This window comes from Peromyscus maniculatus, chromosome 2 (genome assembly GCF_049852395.1).
Source record: "Peromyscus maniculatus bairdii isolate BWxNUB_F1_BW_parent chromosome 2, HU_Pman_BW_mat_3.1, whole genome shotgun sequence".
In the NCBI taxonomy this organism is placed as follows: domain Eukaryota; kingdom Metazoa; phylum Chordata; class Mammalia; order Rodentia; family Cricetidae; genus Peromyscus; species Peromyscus maniculatus.
In genome coordinates, this window is record NC_134853.1 from 3,592,102 (window position 1) to 3,612,238 (window position 20,137).

Consider the following 20,137-nt stretch of genomic DNA (forward strand, 5'->3'; position numbering starts at 1 on the left):
GCGAACATAAGCATCTCAACTGCTTTTAAGAGTTTGTGGGGGAGGGGTACACAAGCTTAGTGCCCGAGGAAGGCAGAAGACAGTTGTAAGCAACCCAGTGTGGGTGCTAGGAACCAAACCCTTGTTCTTCAAGAAACAGTGCCCATTCTTAACCTCGGAAACAGCTCTCCACCCAATTCCACTTAATTTTGCTTGTTGGACTGTAATTTTTTGGAAGTGTTCAATCTTGACAGTTTGGTTTTTAAGTATCCTGATAATTCTGTCTCAAGTAACGGATCACCTCAGGAAGCAATTCTCTAATCATTAGCAGGTCAGCTTAGTTAGTCCTGTAGTATCCCACAGCCCAGTTCTCCTCTGTGTCCACTTACTTGTTTTAATGTGTTTTTCCTTCACTAAAAATGTGAGCATAATGAAGGCAGGGAGTGTGTATTGCTTATACAAGCTTATTATTTCTTATGACTTGTTTTTTCCAGACCAGTGGTTCTCAACCTGTGGGTCATGACCCCTTTGGCAAACTTCTATCTCCAAAAATACTTACAATTCAGTAACAAAACTACAGCTATAAAGTAGCAATGAATTAATTGTATGGTTGGGGGTCACCACAACATGAGGAACTGTATTAAAGGGTCACAGCCTTAGGAAGGTTGAGAACCACTATTCCAGACAGTCTCGAGTAGCCCAGACTGGCTTCAAGTAAACAATGTAGCCGAGAGGCCTGCACGTCTGATCCTCTTTGCTCCTTTCCCAAGCATCGAGATGAAAGGTGTGCACACCATGACTCGCGTTTATGTGGTGTTAAGGGATGAAACCCAGTGATCTCCGCATGCCAGGTAAGAACTCTCCCAACCAAGCAAAGTACCCAACACATGATTCCACAGGAATTCTACATGAGCGAATAGCACACAAACTACTTTGAAAAACATGACCTTTGGAGAGCCCTTCTGCCAAAGCAAGAGACCTATCTAGCAAATCAGCAATTATTCTAGGACTTTTGAAATGAGGGTGTTAACTTTGATCTCACTACTGATTCTCAAATTGACCCAGATTAGTCATTGCGGAAAATATGAAACCTTTTTCTGTAGAACCTCCACATTTGGGGACAAGAAAATAAACCCAACATAGGAACTCCAAGTAGAAATTGGGCTTCAGAAAGTAAACTAGCAGGAAATAAAACTAAAGCCATGTTCTGTACTTTGAAATAAGTTTAAACTAGATTGGTGAACGTAAAATTAATCTAGATTTAAATAATGTTCAAAAGACTTAGGACCACCATCTTAGTCCTTTGCTAAAAAATGAATGTAGCATTGAGGTTAAGAGCATAAGCTGTGTAATAATACACATTTGGGTTTATTCTAGATGCTACCCAGTTCTGCCACTTAACTACAAGACACTGGTGTTTTGTGTTTTCCTAGGGAGATGTGAAAAAATACCTATTCACTCCAAACAGCACCAACAACAGAACTAAGAAAGGACTCCAGCCAAGTCTAGCTTGGTAAAGAGATTAACTGGGTTTACTTACAGGAACATGAGTGAGAGGTTGATTACAAGAGCATGAGCCACTATACCAACTGCTTGCACAGCCTCAGGGAAGGAAGTGGCCTTGTGTCCTCCATCACACTATCTCTAGAGTTCTTCTTGGGATGTAGCCAAAGCCTTGAGACCCAACCAATTTCTATGAGGGAGCCAGACTTGTGAGGGTTATTTCAAGACAGCACTGACCACGCCATGTCAGAGACACATGTCCACAACTCTAGGGTCGACCACCTAATCTGTGTAAGCCTGACAGCCAAGCACAAAGGACTAAGTCAATCATTGTGTGCTGTTTAAACTATCATCGGAATCCAGGGAAAGGAACCACTTTTAACAGCTAGAGTGACTTAGCACTGTAATGACAGTTGAGTGATCTTTACTTGACTGTACCATTTACTTGACTATAAGCACACAAGAACACATGGAATTTGTCTTTCAGAACTGCTTCACCAGTTCCTAGAAAAGTGTGGCTTTTGACACATACTTGTTTTGAATGAATGGTTACAGTATGACTACACAATATCCTGACTCCACAAATCAAATGTAAAAATTAGTAATTTCACAGGCAGACCACATCTCATCTATGTTTCTATACATAAAACCAAGACAGAAATAATCACACACACACACACACACACGATAAATGAACAGAAGACTGGTTCCCTTCCAAAGAGCATGAATTGGAAGAACCTGTTTTTCACTTTCTATGTACCATAGTGCAGAAAATCAACTGACTTACTTCATTTTTTCTCTGTACATTTTTAATTATTAGAAACAATCAATTATTCAGTCAGATTGTACTTACTGGGGAATGTCAGCCAATCAATAAAAATAAAGCCAGTAATGAACTACCTTAAGTGGAATGTTTCTCTTCCTTTATTTACTCAATTTTTGGAGGGCTCTATCTTGATGGTATGTGACCAATGGCATGCACACAGAGACCTCCAGTCCAAGGCTGTGACTGTAATCTCAGCATAAAGCGGAGGTGATTGTTAGCTCGGTTGTGTGTTGCACCAGCACCGCTCTCAGCAAGCGCACCTGTGGTCAGCAGACACAGAGGTACAACTGTACAACTCCAAGGCTACAGCACAATTGGGCCTGTAAAAGCTCCACAGCTCGTCTCAGTCACAGCACAGAATGTCCATTCTCCGGATTCTTGGTAGTTAACGATAATAAAGCTCCATAGGAATGTAAGGATGAAAAAACATCCAGTTTCTATTCATTAGTAACCTACTATAAAGGCAACAAGTTCTAGATTTAAGAATAAGTAGCACACACCCTACATGGAGGGCTGCACTGCACTTCAGTGGCACTGACCTCTAGGACAACTCTGAAGCACGCTAGTCACAGCAAGTATCTGAATGTACACTCGCCAGGCACGGTTTCAATGTTCAGGTGGTAACTTCAGCAGCAGATGCTACTGTCATCTTCCCAACAAGAAACTGAAACAGGTTACACAGTAGGGAGTATGCTGAGACTTGCACCTGAGTCTGGTGTCTTGGGCAGTTCTAACCACTGAGATAAATGGTCTACTGGGATACAATAGACAGTAAGTAAATATGCTAAAACTTAAAAGTAAGTGGACAGAAGACAGGTGGCAGGTAAGCTATGAAAATAAGGAATTTGGTGCTATTTTCTGTATTTTTCTTTCATTTCCTCATCATAACTAGTACTTTTTCCACAAACACACATTCTCTATTAGAACACAATTGATCTTGAAATATTTAGTAAGCATTACATGGCCCAACTTTCTAAAGTAACTTTGCTTTTTTTTTTTTCCTAATTGGATCCATTTCATCTAATATTAAAATCTGCATTAAGGAAAGAAATTACAATTCCTGTGTAATTAATTTACGGACATTTTAAAAACAACTTTATTATGCTAAGAATTTTTTTTATAAAACTGAACTATTTGTTCATGCATTATATTAATGTATAATTCCAGGAAACTAAAGAACATTACTTTAAAAAGAATCAGTAATATATTAACTTAGTTTTATTATTAATACAAAACTTCAAATACTGTACAGTGAGGTGTGCTCAAGAACACTATACTGTTACCAATTAGTCATTCTCAATTGTAATATATACAATCATGAAATCAGAAGTGATGTCCAAGCTAGTGCCTTATGGATGATATAGCATCTACAACACTTCACTGCCAAGTTTAAGTACTTGCTAGCTTTTTGTCTAAATATTTACAACATTAATGCTTGGTTTTAGTCTAAGTAGCATTTCCCTCCAAAAAGGAGACTCTGCAATTTTTAGCACTAGTGCTTGAAGTCAAACAAACCTGAAAATACTGACCAGCTTTCCAGTCCTTTATTGCTCTACGACAGGCATAAAGGCTCCCGGAGGGATTTCTGCATTCTAAAGAAAAGTATGCAACAGCTTAAATTTTAAATACTAGTCATTGATACAAGCAAATAACATCAACTAAAACTTTTTCTTTTCTTTACTAGTTTTTCCTTTTCTTTTACAAGAGAATAGTCATTGTATTATACTACAAAAACATGTCAACTCCATAATTAAAAACTTTAAATGTCAGATATACAAGTAATGGCATTTTATCCAATAATTCACAATTTTTTTTTACAGTTTCTGCTATTTTGGAACAAACGTTAAAATTTCCACGATTTGAGTATCATTAAATATGAACTGAAACACTTGGCATCTCAAAGAATGGCAGAACTTGCAATTAACTCTGTGACATTAGTGATCTGTCTCCCCTTCGTTATTTTATTCTTTAAATACAGATTTTGCTACTATGGCCTCTTTTCATGAGTTGTTCTTGTTTGAAGAAATAATCAAATTGTGAAAAGCCTCTGTGTTTTACAATGTTGTTAAATGACATAGTCTTGGAAAGTAGAACATCTAGCCAACCTAGAATACGCATCTATTTCTGTTATAAAAGGTAACTTTAAGTCTACATTAAAATGAGTGGAATTAAAACCAATGTTGCAAGGGCTCTGCTTTTATAAGAATCTTAAGGTGGAGACCTTGCTTTTAGATCTATGAAAAAAAAAAAAAAGCACAAGATTTGCACTTGAGCATTTTAAGTTTGGGCCAATTAAAATGATTGTTGAAAAATGAGGACAAAACTTTATTAATGTTCTAAAATAAAAAATTATACTATCACTATAGTGACTAGATGAGTATAACTAGTAACAGAACTTAGATGTTTATTTTTAAATCTAAATGTTACTTATTAGTAAGGTCCTAAATATCTAGAGAAATGTTCAGTAGCAGACAGCAGGTAACTACATAAAACAATACTTTTTGCATTTGGTAGTTAACATGTGATGTGTCAAAGTAATTCTCCAAAACTGGTCAATAATAGGAGTTGCTAGTAAATGATCTTCCCTGAGGTAAGAGACCCTATGTAAGACACCATTAATATCCAATGAAGATGATCCTTAAAATAATGGCAATAAAAACCTGTTAAGAGCAAGTTCCAGGACAGCCAGGGCTATACAGAGAAACCCTGTGTTGAAAAACAAAAACAAAAAAACCTGTAGCCAGGTGGTGGGGGCACATGCCTTTAATCCTAGCACATGAGAGGCAGAGGCAGGTGGATCTCTGAGTTCAAGGCCAGCCTGGTCTACAGAGTGAGTTCCAGGATAGCCAAGGCTACACAGAAAAAACATGTCTCAAAAAACAAAACAAAACAAAAGACTTGTATGACCTGTGGCTAGTCTCACAGGTACATTCCACAACACAATCTCAACTGCTAGTAGTAAAGCTTAATTGTAAAAAACCAAATTAAAAACCACAGGAAAGTATAAAGCAAATTTCAAATATTAGCATTTGCTAAATTTCTCAGGCCTCTTTCCTAATAATTTCCAATAAACACCTGAAACATAGTTTAAGGGATGGGAAAGGAATGGGCTATCTAAGCTTGTTCTTTAGTTCCTGAGTAACCATTCCCTTGGAGCTAATTGAATACTAGTCATAATACTTGGCAGTGTCTTATTTCCTTTCATTGAACCATCGTTCATTACCAGCTTTCTGGACACACACCACCTTTAACTGCCTGGACTTTGGGCCATCAACTCAAACTTGGTATGATTACGTAGTGGGTTACTGTAGAGAAATATTTACAATATTACTTCAGTGTTCAGAGAAACACCAAAAATATAACTGAACTGGTTTGAATTACAGTTACAATGCCACATCTAGGGCTAAGAAACACTTTACTTGCTATCACAAGCTGTTGTGCTCCGCTGATGCAGTACAGTGGTATCAAAATGGTAAAAAATCATCTACACTTACATAAATACAAGGATGACGTTTAAAACAAACCCTCTCAAAACTTAGCCAAAACCACTAATTCAAATTTCATCTGATTTAAAATATGTTCAAGAATTCTGATGAATTCTCAAGCCTGTTTTTTGTTTGTTATTTTTTATCAAGGGAGAACCCAAACTGTTATTTATACCCAGTTAAGTTTCTAACCCTAAATACCACTACTGTCACTAGAGACAATGAAGTATTGTCAGAGATTAAGCCCATCTTCTAATGTTCACATGTGCATAATTTACACTAAATTCAAGTATTCAATAGGGAGATAAAATTTGTTTCTAGCCAGGCATGGTAAGTCTATGCCTTTAGTCCCAGAACTTGGGAGGCAGAGGTAGGCAGATCTCTGTGAATTTAAGGCCAGCCTGACCTACATAGTGAGCTCCAGGCCAGCCAGGGCAACATAGTAAGACCATGTCCAGAAAAAACAAATTTGTTTCTGATGTTCTAATGCTTTGATATCCTGCCAGTTATTAACTAAACATACCAAGCCACAGAAGAGCATCTGTTAAAGCAGAGTGATTATATAATTTATTTAAAGCAGTACACTTTCTGTTTATTGAATAGTTTTCTTGTACTTAAGCCAGGAAAAAAAATTTTAAAGAATATTTCAGTGGCTTAATAAGCCAAAATAATGATAGTGGTGAGTGAATTGATGGGGGGGGGGGTATTTAAAGCACAGCTAATTGTTAAGAATTTGGTAGCTCTCTTTTACTTCATGCAAAACTAGTATACAATATAAAAGTTGTAAATTTCCCTGGTACTTTGATATAAAGTGTGTGAAAGTATATTTAGAAAAGGACGAATGGAGATAAAATATTGCAAAGCATGTGATATGATAAACACTAATCCAGAGGAGTGTGTGTGTGTGTGTGTGTGTGTGTGTTAGTGTTTGTACATTATCTTAACCTCAGCTACATTTGTAAACGTTTAGATTCTCCGTTCCTTTCTTTTTCAACATAGTGGGGTAATTAGTATTTGGATTCTGTTAAAGATACTGTCACAGAAAAAGACCAAAACCTCCCTTAGCTAGAAAAAGTTAAAGTACATCTTATATCCCTTTCCAATGAACAGGTAGAGATTTTTTTAAACACCTGATAATGTATTTTCTGACATATAGTTTTGTAGAATTGCAAACAGTTCTGCATCTGTTACATGTGCAAACAGAGACAGCCAGGCTTTGAATGCTCTAAGAGATTATATTAACATACATTTGTCTTTCATTCATTCAAATTAAACTTAATTTCAGTAAACAAGGGAAGATGACGGACTGAAATACATTTACAAATACAGATCTGCAGAACAGAGTACAATAGTGCAGTACCAATCTCAGGAGTATACACTCTGCTTTTAAAGAATATGCATGAAAGCTGTTCGAGGGAACTGGCACTGAAGAGTTAATGATGCAATGTTTAAGCAAATGCTCAGTTGCTCACGGTATGTGGCAGTAAACTGTGCATCCAAACTCAAGAGAAGCCAACAAAAAGAAAATCTTACAGAAAATCTAAGAAAAAAAGGAAACATTTTTGGTTCAAAGGGGCCCAGAGACATTTAGCATATACAGGCTTAAACACCACTGTGTCAAAACTGTAGAACAATGTAACCCATTCATAAAGATAAATTCTCTGTGACTCTGACATACTCTGAAAGTTACAAATTAACTACTGCTACCATTATTTTTAAATTTTCTAAAACAAATTGTAATTCTCTTTTATGCAAGATTTAAAAAACAACAGGTGGAACTTGACAAGGCCAAGATTAAAAAAATAATGGCAACATATTATCAACAAGAGCACACAACTGGCCATATTGGCTCAGACCAACTAACTGAATTATGCTGCCTTTATCATACTAGGATAGATCATTCTTCCCAACTTAACTCAAATCAGGAAAACGTTGTGTCATTACACTCTACTGTCAAGATATTTTTTGCCAACAATAGTTGTTTCTATAATGTTATAACTTTTAAGTAGTCTAAAAGTGTTTTATGCATTTTAAGATACATTTAGTTCAGGTAAACTTGAAATCGACATTCTCATGACATGTAGGATGGCTACCTTGATGACAATATGTGCAAACTCTCACTCTCTCTTCAATTCTGGTCTCTGCAGAAATGAAACATTTAGCAAGAGAATTTTCATGTCTGAAAATTAAGACTTTCGTGGAATTAAAATGACAAAGAACTTCCAATGAACCACCATATATGGAAGAAACTCTTTCAATAGATCTAAACTAATTTACAAGAATTCAGAGCCAGCCTGGGCAGCAGTATATTAAAAGCTATTGCCAATCACACACTTGCTATCATGCACTGAATAACAAGATATAATCTTTGAATTATATACGTACAAGATTTTTAATGACTACTCAAATTATGTGGCCCAGCCAACAAATATTACATATTCACAATAAACACTCTGCCTTTATTAGCCTCTAATTCAATCAAGAGTGATCCATTGGCTCAGCTGTGTTAGTCGTCTCAGCATCTTGACTATCCATCTCTTCAGGTTCCTCCATGGAATTTTCGTTTTGTGCTTTTGACTTTGTGGCAAATGCTGCTCCCAGGGTGTCTGCCACACAACTATCAGTTGCTTCAGTACTCGGACTCTCAGTGCCATCAGTTAAAGAAAAAGATTCAGGCAAGCCAGTCTGAAGACTCCCGTGCCTCACAGGAGAACTCACAACTTCTCCTTTTCTTTGAGAAAGATCAGATGGTGTCTGCTCTGTACTTTGATCCCGCAAGTGTTTGTCCATTGAAGCCTGAATAGAAGAAACCATTTCCTGCAATTTTTTTCGCTGGGCCTCAACCACATCCGGATCAAGCTGCCTGCCGTCTCTCATTGTTACTACTCCAGGAGCTATTCGAATGAGCTCACTGTTACTAGGAGCAGCTGTGAACACAGGAGGCTCTGTTTTAATGCAACTATTACTAAAATCTGTCCCTGTGTTATGCTTTCTTACAGCCAGAGTTTCCCTGGCTCTGGGATCAACGTGAGGGTTACTGGATGCAGTTCCTAGAGAATGCCCCTTTCCCTGAAAGGCAGTTACATTGTGAAGTTGCTCAGATTTCTTTTTCACTACTCCACCACTACCTAGTTTTAATAACCCATGGGAGGGGCTTGATTCCCTACTTCTTGTAGTAGCCTCTGCTCGAACCTGACTTACAACCTCTTTAACTAAATCTTCAACATCAGGACCAATGGGGAAATGTCCTGTAGCATCGACACACAACTCCAGTCTATCTTCAGAAGCATTATAGACAAAGATTTTGCCAGGTAGATGTGGAAAAGTACAATGTTTGCCATCAATCATGCCTAAAGGAAAGGAAAGATATTTAACATATTAAAATCTTATTTACAATACTAGCAAAAGCATAGCAAAGACATTTATGGCCAAAATAGTAAATTTCTGATAGCAGTGAATAGATGAAAAGCTTTCAGAAAATGATTTGCTAGAAAATAACTTATTCTACTACAAAAAAGAACATCAGTAAGATCTTAAAGTAGTTCTCCCAGAAAATGGGAATTATATGCATGAAATCATTATTTGATAGTAAAGTTAGGAAATTTAAACAAACATCTGAATTACAAAAAATAAAAAATAAAAACCAATCACAATGTAAACCAGTAAGAAAATATAATTTTATTTACTAAAATTTAAATATTATTTCAAACAAATATTAATTTCAATAGTAAGCAAAATATCAATTAATAATGAATTAATTATTAAAAATTATTCAATTAAAAATGAATTAATAAAAATTCAGGTAGAAATTTCTCTTGATATGCTTCTGGCACTGTCACCTGAGGAAAAATTGAAGTTGCTAGAGCTCTACAGCTCAGGAGCTGAGGGCTGCCACTATGCACATCCTCAGGCCCTGCCAAACCACACAAATGAAAGGAAGAAAATAGTCAAGTCAGAGGTCTGGTCTAAGTGCCTTTTTTGTTTTTTGTTTTTTGTTTTTAAACAAAGCATAGTGTTCAAGCCTTTAATCCCAGCGCTCAGAAGGTGGAGGAGGCAGGAGGATCAAGAGTTCAAGGCTTGCCTGAATGAACTGCCAGCAGACTTTAGTCCACTACTGTTCCTTGCTTTCATTCATGTGGACGACATGTGGACGTCCAGTTGTTTCAACACCATTTATAGAATAGAATATTCTTATCCAAGTATTAATTCTATACCTAAAATTTTAAAATAATTTCAGGGCCTGTAAATAGCTCAGGAAATAAAAGCACTTGCAAGACAAACTTAATGACCTGAGTTTGACCCCTAGATCCCCTGTGGAAGGGCACCAACTCCCAAAAGTTGTCCTCTGACATACATGCACAATGACACATGCATGCCCACACATGTACACACACATACACAAATAAAGCAAAATTTAAAATGTTTGTAATGATAAAACAAAATAAATTTATTATCTAAGCTTTATTTAGAAAACTAGAAGGAAAATAAATTTTAAAAACAAACTATTATTTAAAAACTTGCAAATAAGTAAAAACACAATTTAATGAACTTAAAAGTTAGAATTGGCATTCAAAATGGAAGCCGTGACACTTCACATCCAATTTAACACTTTCGATGTTGATTATAGTTCATGCATTTATCCACCACCAAACAACAACAAAAAACCCACACGAGAATTAGAACTAGAAAAACAATTAGCTTTAAATCCTCCTTCATATCTCCTATAGAAAGCAGGCATAGGAGAAGAGAAAAACCTATGAATCCAAAAATTATTTCTTTGAAAAAGACCAATAAAACTGATAAGTCAACCATTAGCCAGACCAGTGAGCAAAAAGGAGGAAGGGAGCTGGGTGGTGATAGCACACACCTTTAGCCCAGGGAGGCAGAGGCAAGTGGATCACTGTGAGTTTGAGGCCAGCCTATTTTACAGAGTGAGTTCCAGGACAGCCAGGGCTACACAGTGAAACCCTGTCTCAAAAAAAACAAAAACAAAACAAAACCACACACACACACACACACACACACACACACACACACACACACACACACACAACCATGGATTCGAAGGGATTGTCCTCAATGTAACATACATATCCATGAAAAAGACTGACTGCCTCCCTCTAAGAGAAGAAGGCATTATGTTCATCATAATCTATTCTATTCAACATTGAACTCAATCCTAGCCACTTCAATAAGGCAGGAAAAAGCAGTAAGACTTACAGGTGAAAGGACATCACAAGAAAACCTACAGAAACAACTAACCTGGCTCATAGGGGCTCACAGAGACTGAAGAGACAACCAGGGAGCCTGTATGGGACTGAACTAGCCCTCTACATATATGACAGTTGTGTTGTTTGGTCTACTTGTGGGACTCCTAACAGTGGAAGCAGGAGCTGTCCCTAACACTTTGGCTGGCTCTTGGGAGGCTATCCTCATACTGGATTGCACTGCCCAGCCTGAATACAAGGGGATGTGCCTAGTCTTACTGCGGCCCATTGTTGATACCCATGGAAGGCCTGCCCCTTTCTGAATGAAACAGAGGAGGAGTATGGGTTGGGGAGAGGGGAGATGGGGGGAGAGGAGGTGAGAAGAGGGAGGGAAACTATAGTTGGGATGTAAAATAATAAATTAATCAATAAAAAAGGAAGAGATATCTTTCATTTACAAAAGACATGTTGACCTACACAATCTGGAAAAAAAAAAACCCTGCTAAAAAGCTAGTAGAATATATGAGTTTAGCAAGATCACAGGGTACAGTGTTAGCATGAAAACCAATTTTATTTCTAGTCACTAGCAATAAATAACAGAAATTTTAAGAAGCATTTCTTATAACAGGATTTTAAAAATCCAAGAATAAAATAACTATAAGGTCTGTATGCTAAAACTACAAAATTTGGATGAAAGTAAATGGAGAAACAACCTTTTCATAAATTGGAAAACGGTATTGTTAAGCCATCAAATATTTCTAAATTGTCTATACAATCAATGAGATCACAGTAAGTAAAATCCCAGCAGATTTTCTGTTGTTGAAATCAACAACCTGATCCTAAAGTTTGTATGGATTAAGAAGGACCCAGAATACCCCCTCAAAAAAAATTTTTTTTTCAGGGAAAACAAAGGAATATTCACACTGATTTATTTCAAGAATTACTAAAAAAAAAAATATAATAATCAAGTCATGGCACTAGAAAAAGGAGAGACAGCACACAGGAAAAAAAAAAAAACTCTAGAATTAGACCTACATATATACAGTTAATTTGCTTGAGTTTTTGTTTGGTTTTGGGTAATTTGGCAATACTCCGAGTTGAACCCAGGGTCTTACACTATGCAACCACTAAGTTACATTACAACCCTTTTTAATTCCAAGACAAGGTCTTGCTAGGTTTCCCAAGTAGACCTTGAACTTGTAATAAGCTCCTGAATGCCTCAGCTTGAGCTGCTGCTGACTATAGATCTTGCCACCACACTTGGCTTCAAGTGACTTTCAAAGCAAATTTACTGAGGTATAATTTACATAGGATATAATTTAGCTTTTTCAAGTATATAACTCATCAATTAATTTCTGGAAAAGCATCAAAATAATCTAACGGATAAGATGTTTGTTTTTCAATAGTAAAAGAACTGAACATCCACGACTAAAAATAAGACTTGTTTTATACTTTTGCAACCTATCAAAAGTTAGCTTCTTGTTATACTTTTTTAAACTTTTTTTTTTTCAAAACAGGTTTCTCTGTGTAGCCCTGGCTGTCCTAAACTAGCTCTGTAGACCAGGCTAGCCTCAATCTCAAAATGATTAGTCCACCTCTGCCTCCTGAGTGCTGGGATTACAGGTGTGCACCACCACCACTTGGCTTACTTACAATATTTTGTAATATCCAAAGTACATTTGAAAATAAATATAAAAACATAAAACTATAAAATATCTAGAATAAAACAGAGAATACAATATTAACCTTGAGTTGGGCATAAAAAAACATGAACCATAAGGAAAAATTATTAAACTGGACTTTATCTAAATTTAAAAACTTCAAGAGATATCAAAGATCTTCAAAAGATAACAAGAGAATGAAAAGACAAATTGTAGACAATAAGAAAATAATTACTAAACACTCATCTGATCAATGATCTGTGCCTACAACACACATAAAACTTAACAGTAAAAAATAAAAACCATTTAACAGTGAGGGGGGGGAAAAAGAAAGCAAATACATCAAAGGATAATCAAGATCACTTTATTGGAGAAATGCAAATAAACCTCTGTGGGCTAGTGTATTAAAAGTTTTTGTTTTGTTTTGTTTTGTTTATTAAGAACAAGAACTGGGTCAAGTGATAGTTTCATTTCAGTGTAAGAGAGGCAGAGACAGCAGATCTCTAAGTTTCAGACCAATATATTCTACATAGCAAGTTTCAAGCCAGCTAGGGTTACACAGTGAGACCTTGTCTCAAAACAAATAAAACCAAAATACAACTGGGGCTGGAAAGATGGCTCAGTGGTGAAGCATGAGTGACTCTTGCTGAGGACCTGAGTTTGGTTCCCAAGACCTTGTTGGGTGCCTGTAATTTCAACTCCAGGGGATTGGAGGCATCTGACCTCCTAGAGCACCTGCACTCACATGCACAGACCCATACACCTACACATAATTTAAAATAACATTTTCAATTAAAAACAAAAACTGGTAGTGTTTGCCATCAAGCATTAGGACCCAAGTTTGAGCCTCAGAACCCATGTAAGAGAGACCAGAATGGTGGTATACTCATACAATCTCAGCATTAGGGCAGCAAAGACAGGAGGATCCTCGAGACTCACAGGCTAGCCAGCCTAGCCTATTTGATCAGACAGGTAGACCCTGTCTCAAAAATCAAAGTGGGCAGCTCCTGAGGAACAACATTTGAAGTAGTTGTCCTCTGGCCTCCACATACCTACACAGGTGAACACACACCCAAACACACAGTGTTCCTGCACATACACACAAGCACAAGCATATAGACGCACACAAAAGTGACACTAACAAATGCCAACACAGATCTAAAACAAGTGGAATTTTTATATAGTGCTAATAGAAATGAAAAATGGTCTAATCACTTGGGAAAATGATGTGGAAGTTTCTCTCTACAGAGCCAGTTCAGGGCAACCAGGGCTACACAGAGAAACCTCATCTCAATAAAATAAAATAATAACAAATAAATAAAAACTTATGTGAATACAAAAACTTGTACATGAATGATAAATGTTTATAGGGACTAGATTCATAGTAGCTAATAACTGAAAACAGTTCAAATGTCTTTTGGTTGAGGTCTTTTTTTCAATTTATGTGTATGTGTCTGTGACTTAATGCTTGTGGAGGCCAGAAAAGGGCATCAGATTCCCTGGAGCTGGAGTTATAGGATTGTAAGCTGCCCAAAGTGGGTGCTGAAAACTGAAGTGGATCCTCTGCAAGAACAAAAAGCACTCTTAATCAACTGCTGAGCCACCTCTCCAGACCCAATTATTGTTTAATGTGATACATTCAATCAATGAAATATTATTCAGCAATGAAAATAAAATCAGCTACTAATACCTACCAATATACATGAAAACAGAAATGAGACACATACATCACCCCTGTTCTTGCTATGCTATGACCTACACTGCCTCAGGGCTTTGCTAACAAGATGGCTATTACCAGATTATAGATCACAGACATTTGACCTCCATATGCAAAAATAAAAATCCTTTATATAATTAAAAACAAAACAGAAAAAGGCTTTCTCTCTAAAGGACTGCGTGATAAATATTTTTATTATAGTGGACTATAAGGTCTCATAGTTACTATTCAATTCTAGTACTGTACTGCAAAAGGAGCAACAGGTAGTATGTAGACATGAGTATGGCTACATGCCAACAAAGCTTCACAAGTAACAGATGTGGTATGTCCCTCAAGCTAGTTTACCAACACCTATGTTATACAAAAGGAACAAGGCACAAAAAGTCATCCTAATGCAGCAATAAGAAAAGGGAAAATAAACTCAGAAAACAAATCAGTGGTTGCCAGAGTGTGGGGACTAGAAAATGGGGGTTGGCTAAAAATCTGGAGTGATAGAAAATAATCTGTGTTTTTTACGAGGCAGATACATGACTGCATGTTTCTCAGAACCCATACCCAGTGTATAAAGTGAATATATGGATTCTGGGCACTTCTAATGCAACAGTCCAAAATCCGTGAGGTGGCAAAATCCGAAGCTTTCTTCAGCACCAAATCACACCACAAGCAGAAGTGTCCACCTTGTGAACTGACTTCAAAGCACAAAATTCCTTAAGGACAGTATGCAAATTATCTGCAGGCAATGTGTTTAAGACAGGCTTGACACAGACATGAATTTTTTACTTGAGTTCCATTAACAAAATAGCTCATTATGTATATGTAAAGTGTCCCTAAATACCCTCAAGCCCAAAATGCTTCTGGTTCCACATATTCTGGGGATATGATACTTATTTTGTACCTGTAACCCCACAAAAATGTGAATTTTATTCTATAAAAACATGTCTCAACAAACCTGTCTCTGGCTGGCAAGATGACTCAGCAGATGAAAAGTGCTTACCAAACAAGCTTGACCACTTGAGTTCCTTACCAGAACCCAATGTGGAAAGAAAGAATGGACTCCTAAATGTTATTCTCTGACCACAGACAAACAAGCTGTGGCATGTGACACCCATACACACTTACACACTGTGAGAGTTACTTCAACAGACCAGTTGAGAAGAGAGCTGAGATGTAGTAGTAATTGTGGAAGCCAGGTGATAGGCACATGGGGCTTATAATAACACTCTTGCTATTAAAACCTGATATGTATAACATACATTTACATACAAATGTATTTATCTTTATACACAAAGAAGTTAAATATAACGCTGGGCGTTGGTGGCACACGCCTTTAATCCCAGCACTCGGGAGGCAGAGCCAGGCGGATCTCTGTGAGTTCCAGGCCAGCCTGGGCTACCAAGTGAGCTACAGGAAAGGCGCAAAGCTACACAGAGAAACCCTGTCTCGAAAAACCAAAAAAAAAAAAAAAAAGTTAAATATAAAACAAGCTGCTTCCCAAAACCTAGAAAGCAATGAGATTTGTCAAGCAATAAAAATACTGTATTATCTGGGACAGTCACAAGCAGTTTAACCAGATCCACTTCTAATTTCACAACTTGTATTCTCAGTAGTCATTAAGGACCAAACTAGGTACAAAGAAAGTAATATAAAAACTGATTATACTGCAGAGAGCACACCTGAGCACACCAGGGTAATAACAAGGCACAATGGTAAAGAAAAAGAATGTATTTAAAAATCTACACACGCGGGGTGGGGACAATGCACCAATCAGCGAAGGGCTTGCTATGAGCACAAGGTCCTGAGTTCAATCCCCAGAACTATGCTGAAAAAAAGTAGCACACACTTAAAATATCAATGCTGAAGAGACAGAGATAAGTGGATTTCTGGGGCTCACTGACCAGCTAGTCTAGTGTACTTAGCTAGCAAATTCCAGGCCAGTAAGAGACCTTAGCCAAACCAAACCAAACCAACTGTGGATAGCACCTGAAGAATGATACCTAAGACCCTGTTATAGCACATCGGCACACACACACCTATGTACCCCACGCACACAAACATGCATATACTTATACACAAGACTGGGGATGTAGTTCAGTGGTGCGATGCTTACACACACACACACACACACACACACACACACACACACACACACACACACACACACACACACACCCCACATACATGTAGCTCAGTAACAGGATACTTGCCTAACATCTGTGAAGGCTTTTCCCTCCCTAGCACTAAAGAAGAAGAAAAAAGACACACACACATACACTTTTAAAAAAAGGCGGGGGGAGTCTTGCCGGGCAGCAGTGGTACACACATTTAATCCCAGCACTCAGGAGGCAGAGCCAGGCAGAACTCTGTGAGTTCGAGGCCAGCCTGCTCTACAGACTACACAGAGAAACGGTCTCGAGAAAAGAAAAAAAAAAAAAAAAGGCAGGGGGAGTCCTCTAGGACTGGAGATGGTGCAGTGGTTAAGAGCATGTACTGCCTTGCAGAGGATCTGAGTTCAGTTCCTAGCACACATGTCGGGCAACTCAAAGCCCCTGTAACTCCAGCTCAAAGGGATCCCAACACCTTCCTCTGGTGTCTGAGAGCACATGCATTCATATGCATGCATGTACACACACATAATTTAAAATAAAAAGTGGGTATCTCATAATGTTGTACAAGCTTGCTAGGAGCTCCTGGGCTCAAGCAGTTCTCCAATTATCAACACCCCGATTTGGACTACAGGCATGTGGTACTATGCCCAGTTGCCAATCATTTGAATGCTATGCTCAGGTGTTAATATTTTTAATTAACTATCACTTGATTGTTCTTTTAAGATAGTATCACATTGTATTTATTTGTGTACCCGTGTGTGTGTGTGCATATGTGCCATGGTGCAAAGGTGGAGGTCAGAGGACAACTGTGGGAGTCAGCTCTCTCTTTCCACCATGCGGGTGCCAGGGAGTGAACTCAGGTTGTCAGGCTTGGCAGTATGTGCCTCTACCCACTGAGCCATCTCCCTGGGCCCTTATCTGAATGTTCTTAACTTTATAATAGCTGAAATAGAAACATTATCCAAGAATAAAATCAGAATTTAACTGTACCCATCGTTTTCTTCATAATATTGTAGAATACACCACCATGCTGGAACATGTGAGGAAGTCCCTTTGCATACGACCATACGTCTTCTCCTGAAAGACAAAAACAGATAAAGTGTAAGCACAGAAGAAAGAGTGCCATCCAGGATTGTGTTAACACAGATAGGCCCAGATCCAGAATGAGCACCACACAGATGTGACATAATGGCACATCAGAAAATGGATGGACTATGTGAAGGTGGGAGCTGCTGCCAAAGGCTCTCACAGAAGAGCCTAGACCCTATGTGTGAAGGCCCATGTCACTTTTCAAGACACCATAACAATCTAAATTTGTAATAAGTTCCTCCTTTTTTTTTTTTTTTTTTGTTTTTCTAGACAGAATTTCTCTGTGTAACAGCCCTAGCTGTCCTGGAACTTGCTCTGTAGTCCAGGCTGGCCTCTAACTGACAGAGACCCACCTACCTCTGCCTCCCGAGTGCTGGGATTAAAGGCGTGCGCCACCACCTGGTAGTTCCTTCAATTTTTAAAAATAGGAGCTAACAAAAATATCTTTAAAACTGTACAAATCAATACTGAGCACATTAAACAAAATATATCTGAAGTCTCACAGTAGCTCAAGGAGACTTGCCTGTAAACTTTGGACAGAAAAGATTATAAAAAGATACTATTTTTTTTACTAGAATATAAAATTGTATGGTGTGTGTGTGTGTGTGTGTGTGTGTGTGTGTGTGTGTGAAAAGTGAATAAAAAGAAAAAGAAATGGCCAGGGAGAAAAATAAGTAGGCAGATTGAACATTAGTAATTAACTGTCTTTTGTTATTCTAATGTTGAATTAAAAAAAAAACAGAAATTTAAGGGGGAAAGTATTAAATATACCCAAAACAATCTTTAAAAGACCAAAAAAACATTCATAAATAAATTACTATTTCACAAAAAACATCAAGAGGTTTCAAATAAAAACCTGCGAACAGGGGCTGGAGAGATGGCTCAGAGGTTAAGGGAACTGGCTGCCCTTTGTGAGAGGTCCTGAGTTCAATTCCCAGCAACCACATGGTGGCTCACAACCATCTGTAATGAGATCTAGTGCCCTCTTCTAGCCTGCAGGCATATATGCAGACAGAACACTGTAGCTGTATACATAATAAATAAATCTTTAAAAACAAACAAACAAACCTGAGAACAATAGAGCTAGAGTACAATTTATGGTAAAACACATACTTAGCATTCCCAAGGCTCAGAATTCAATACCTAGCAAAAAAAGGGAGGGGCATGGGGAAAGATTTTCACATTTGAAAGCATCAAAGATGGAAGACAGAAGGTCACCTTTTGTTTGTGAAGTATGGCTATGTCTATATGCTGCTTCTTTATACTTTCATTTTCTATCTGCTAAAGGACACATGCTATCTTTATCAAGGAACTTGGTTCACTTTAATGATAGCAGTAATGGGTTAATTTTTGTCTTTTGTACTAGAAAACTATATTGCTGGAACTGAGTTTTATATGGAAATCACTGATGATACTAATTAATCGTCTACCATCCTTTCCCATACCATAATGACGAAAATGAAGTTGTCTAACAGTCAGCTAAAGTTATTTTCAGTAAACCAGTTTAAAATATAAAATTTTAAGCCTTGTTTTGTCATTTGAACCTTTAGTTAACCAAAACATTCAGTTATACAAACACTTTATTTACTAATAATATAATACTACTACCAAAATGACTATACATAAGTGAAGACATACAGAAAAGTTTGATTTAAAATATCAAATCCCCCCCCAGTACAAAAATACTAATAACTCCTGGTAGAAGCTACAATGATAAACTTACCAAACTTCATCTGGAAAAAATATTTCTATGATGATAACCTTTCATTTAATTATGGTCATTCTTATCCTAAATGATCATAGTTTTTCTAAAATACTCAAGGATATTAATTTATTTGGAAAACATCAAGAAGTATGGAGTAGCAGAGTTTGGGGTTGGATTTTTGTTTATTTGTGGGGGTTTTGTTTGTCTGTCTGGTTTGGCTTTGGTTTTGGGTTTTTTGGGTGAGAATCTGAACAGGTGCCAAAGTAAGCACCTACACACTACACTAATGAGAAAAATGTCACATTTCTTAGTATTTCATATTCCACTGTCTTATGTGTATCTGTTTTCATCATCACCCTATAAATGGTATTCAGACATTATTTTCTTAATCAGCTCCACTCCCCATGATATTTGAATAGCACAGATGGTATATTATACTGTACTGTTTATGTAGTGCATGTGTGTATAATTTTATACATTAAGGGTAAGGTTTTTTCACTATCCCCCAAGAACTAATTTTTACCGCTATCAAAAGAAATACTGCCCCATCATTCCTTGATTAAATGAAGCATAAACACCAGCTAAGCCTCTATCAGCTACCTATCTCTGAACTGAGAAGGCACCTTTATAGCTTCATTTACTCTCACAACTAGGCTCTCTCTACCTCACTTACAAGCAAACAGGCTCAGAACAATGCTTACAATAATTACCCCAGGATCACATAGCTAATATGTGGCTGAATCCTGCATATCAATCCAAAGTTTATACGTACCCCTAAAATTAAACATCCACTAACTTCTAGTCATGTTAAGACAAACATGATGGCACTATTCACAGTCCTGCTTATAATGATGTATGGC

At 37.4% G+C, this 20,137-nt stretch overlaps 1 protein-coding gene across 1 annotated transcript in view; it reads right to left on the bottom strand.

Annotated features, from left to right (window-relative positions):
* Nucleotides 1–3,386: 3,386 nt before the first annotated feature.
* Nucleotides 3,387–20,137, bottom strand: part of Vcpip1 (valosin containing protein interacting protein 1) — a 28,607-nt gene continuing 11,856 nt past the window's right edge. The window contains exons 2-3 of the mRNA XM_006974682.4: nt 17,474–17,560; nt 3,387–9,143 (exon numbers count right to left, since the gene is read on the bottom strand). Of these exons, the coding sequence (XP_006974744.2) occupies nt 8,272–9,143; nt 17,474–17,560 (959 nt within the window). The 3' untranslated portion in view covers nt 3,387–8,271. The remainder of the gene's footprint in view (nt 9,144–17,473; nt 17,561–20,137) is intronic.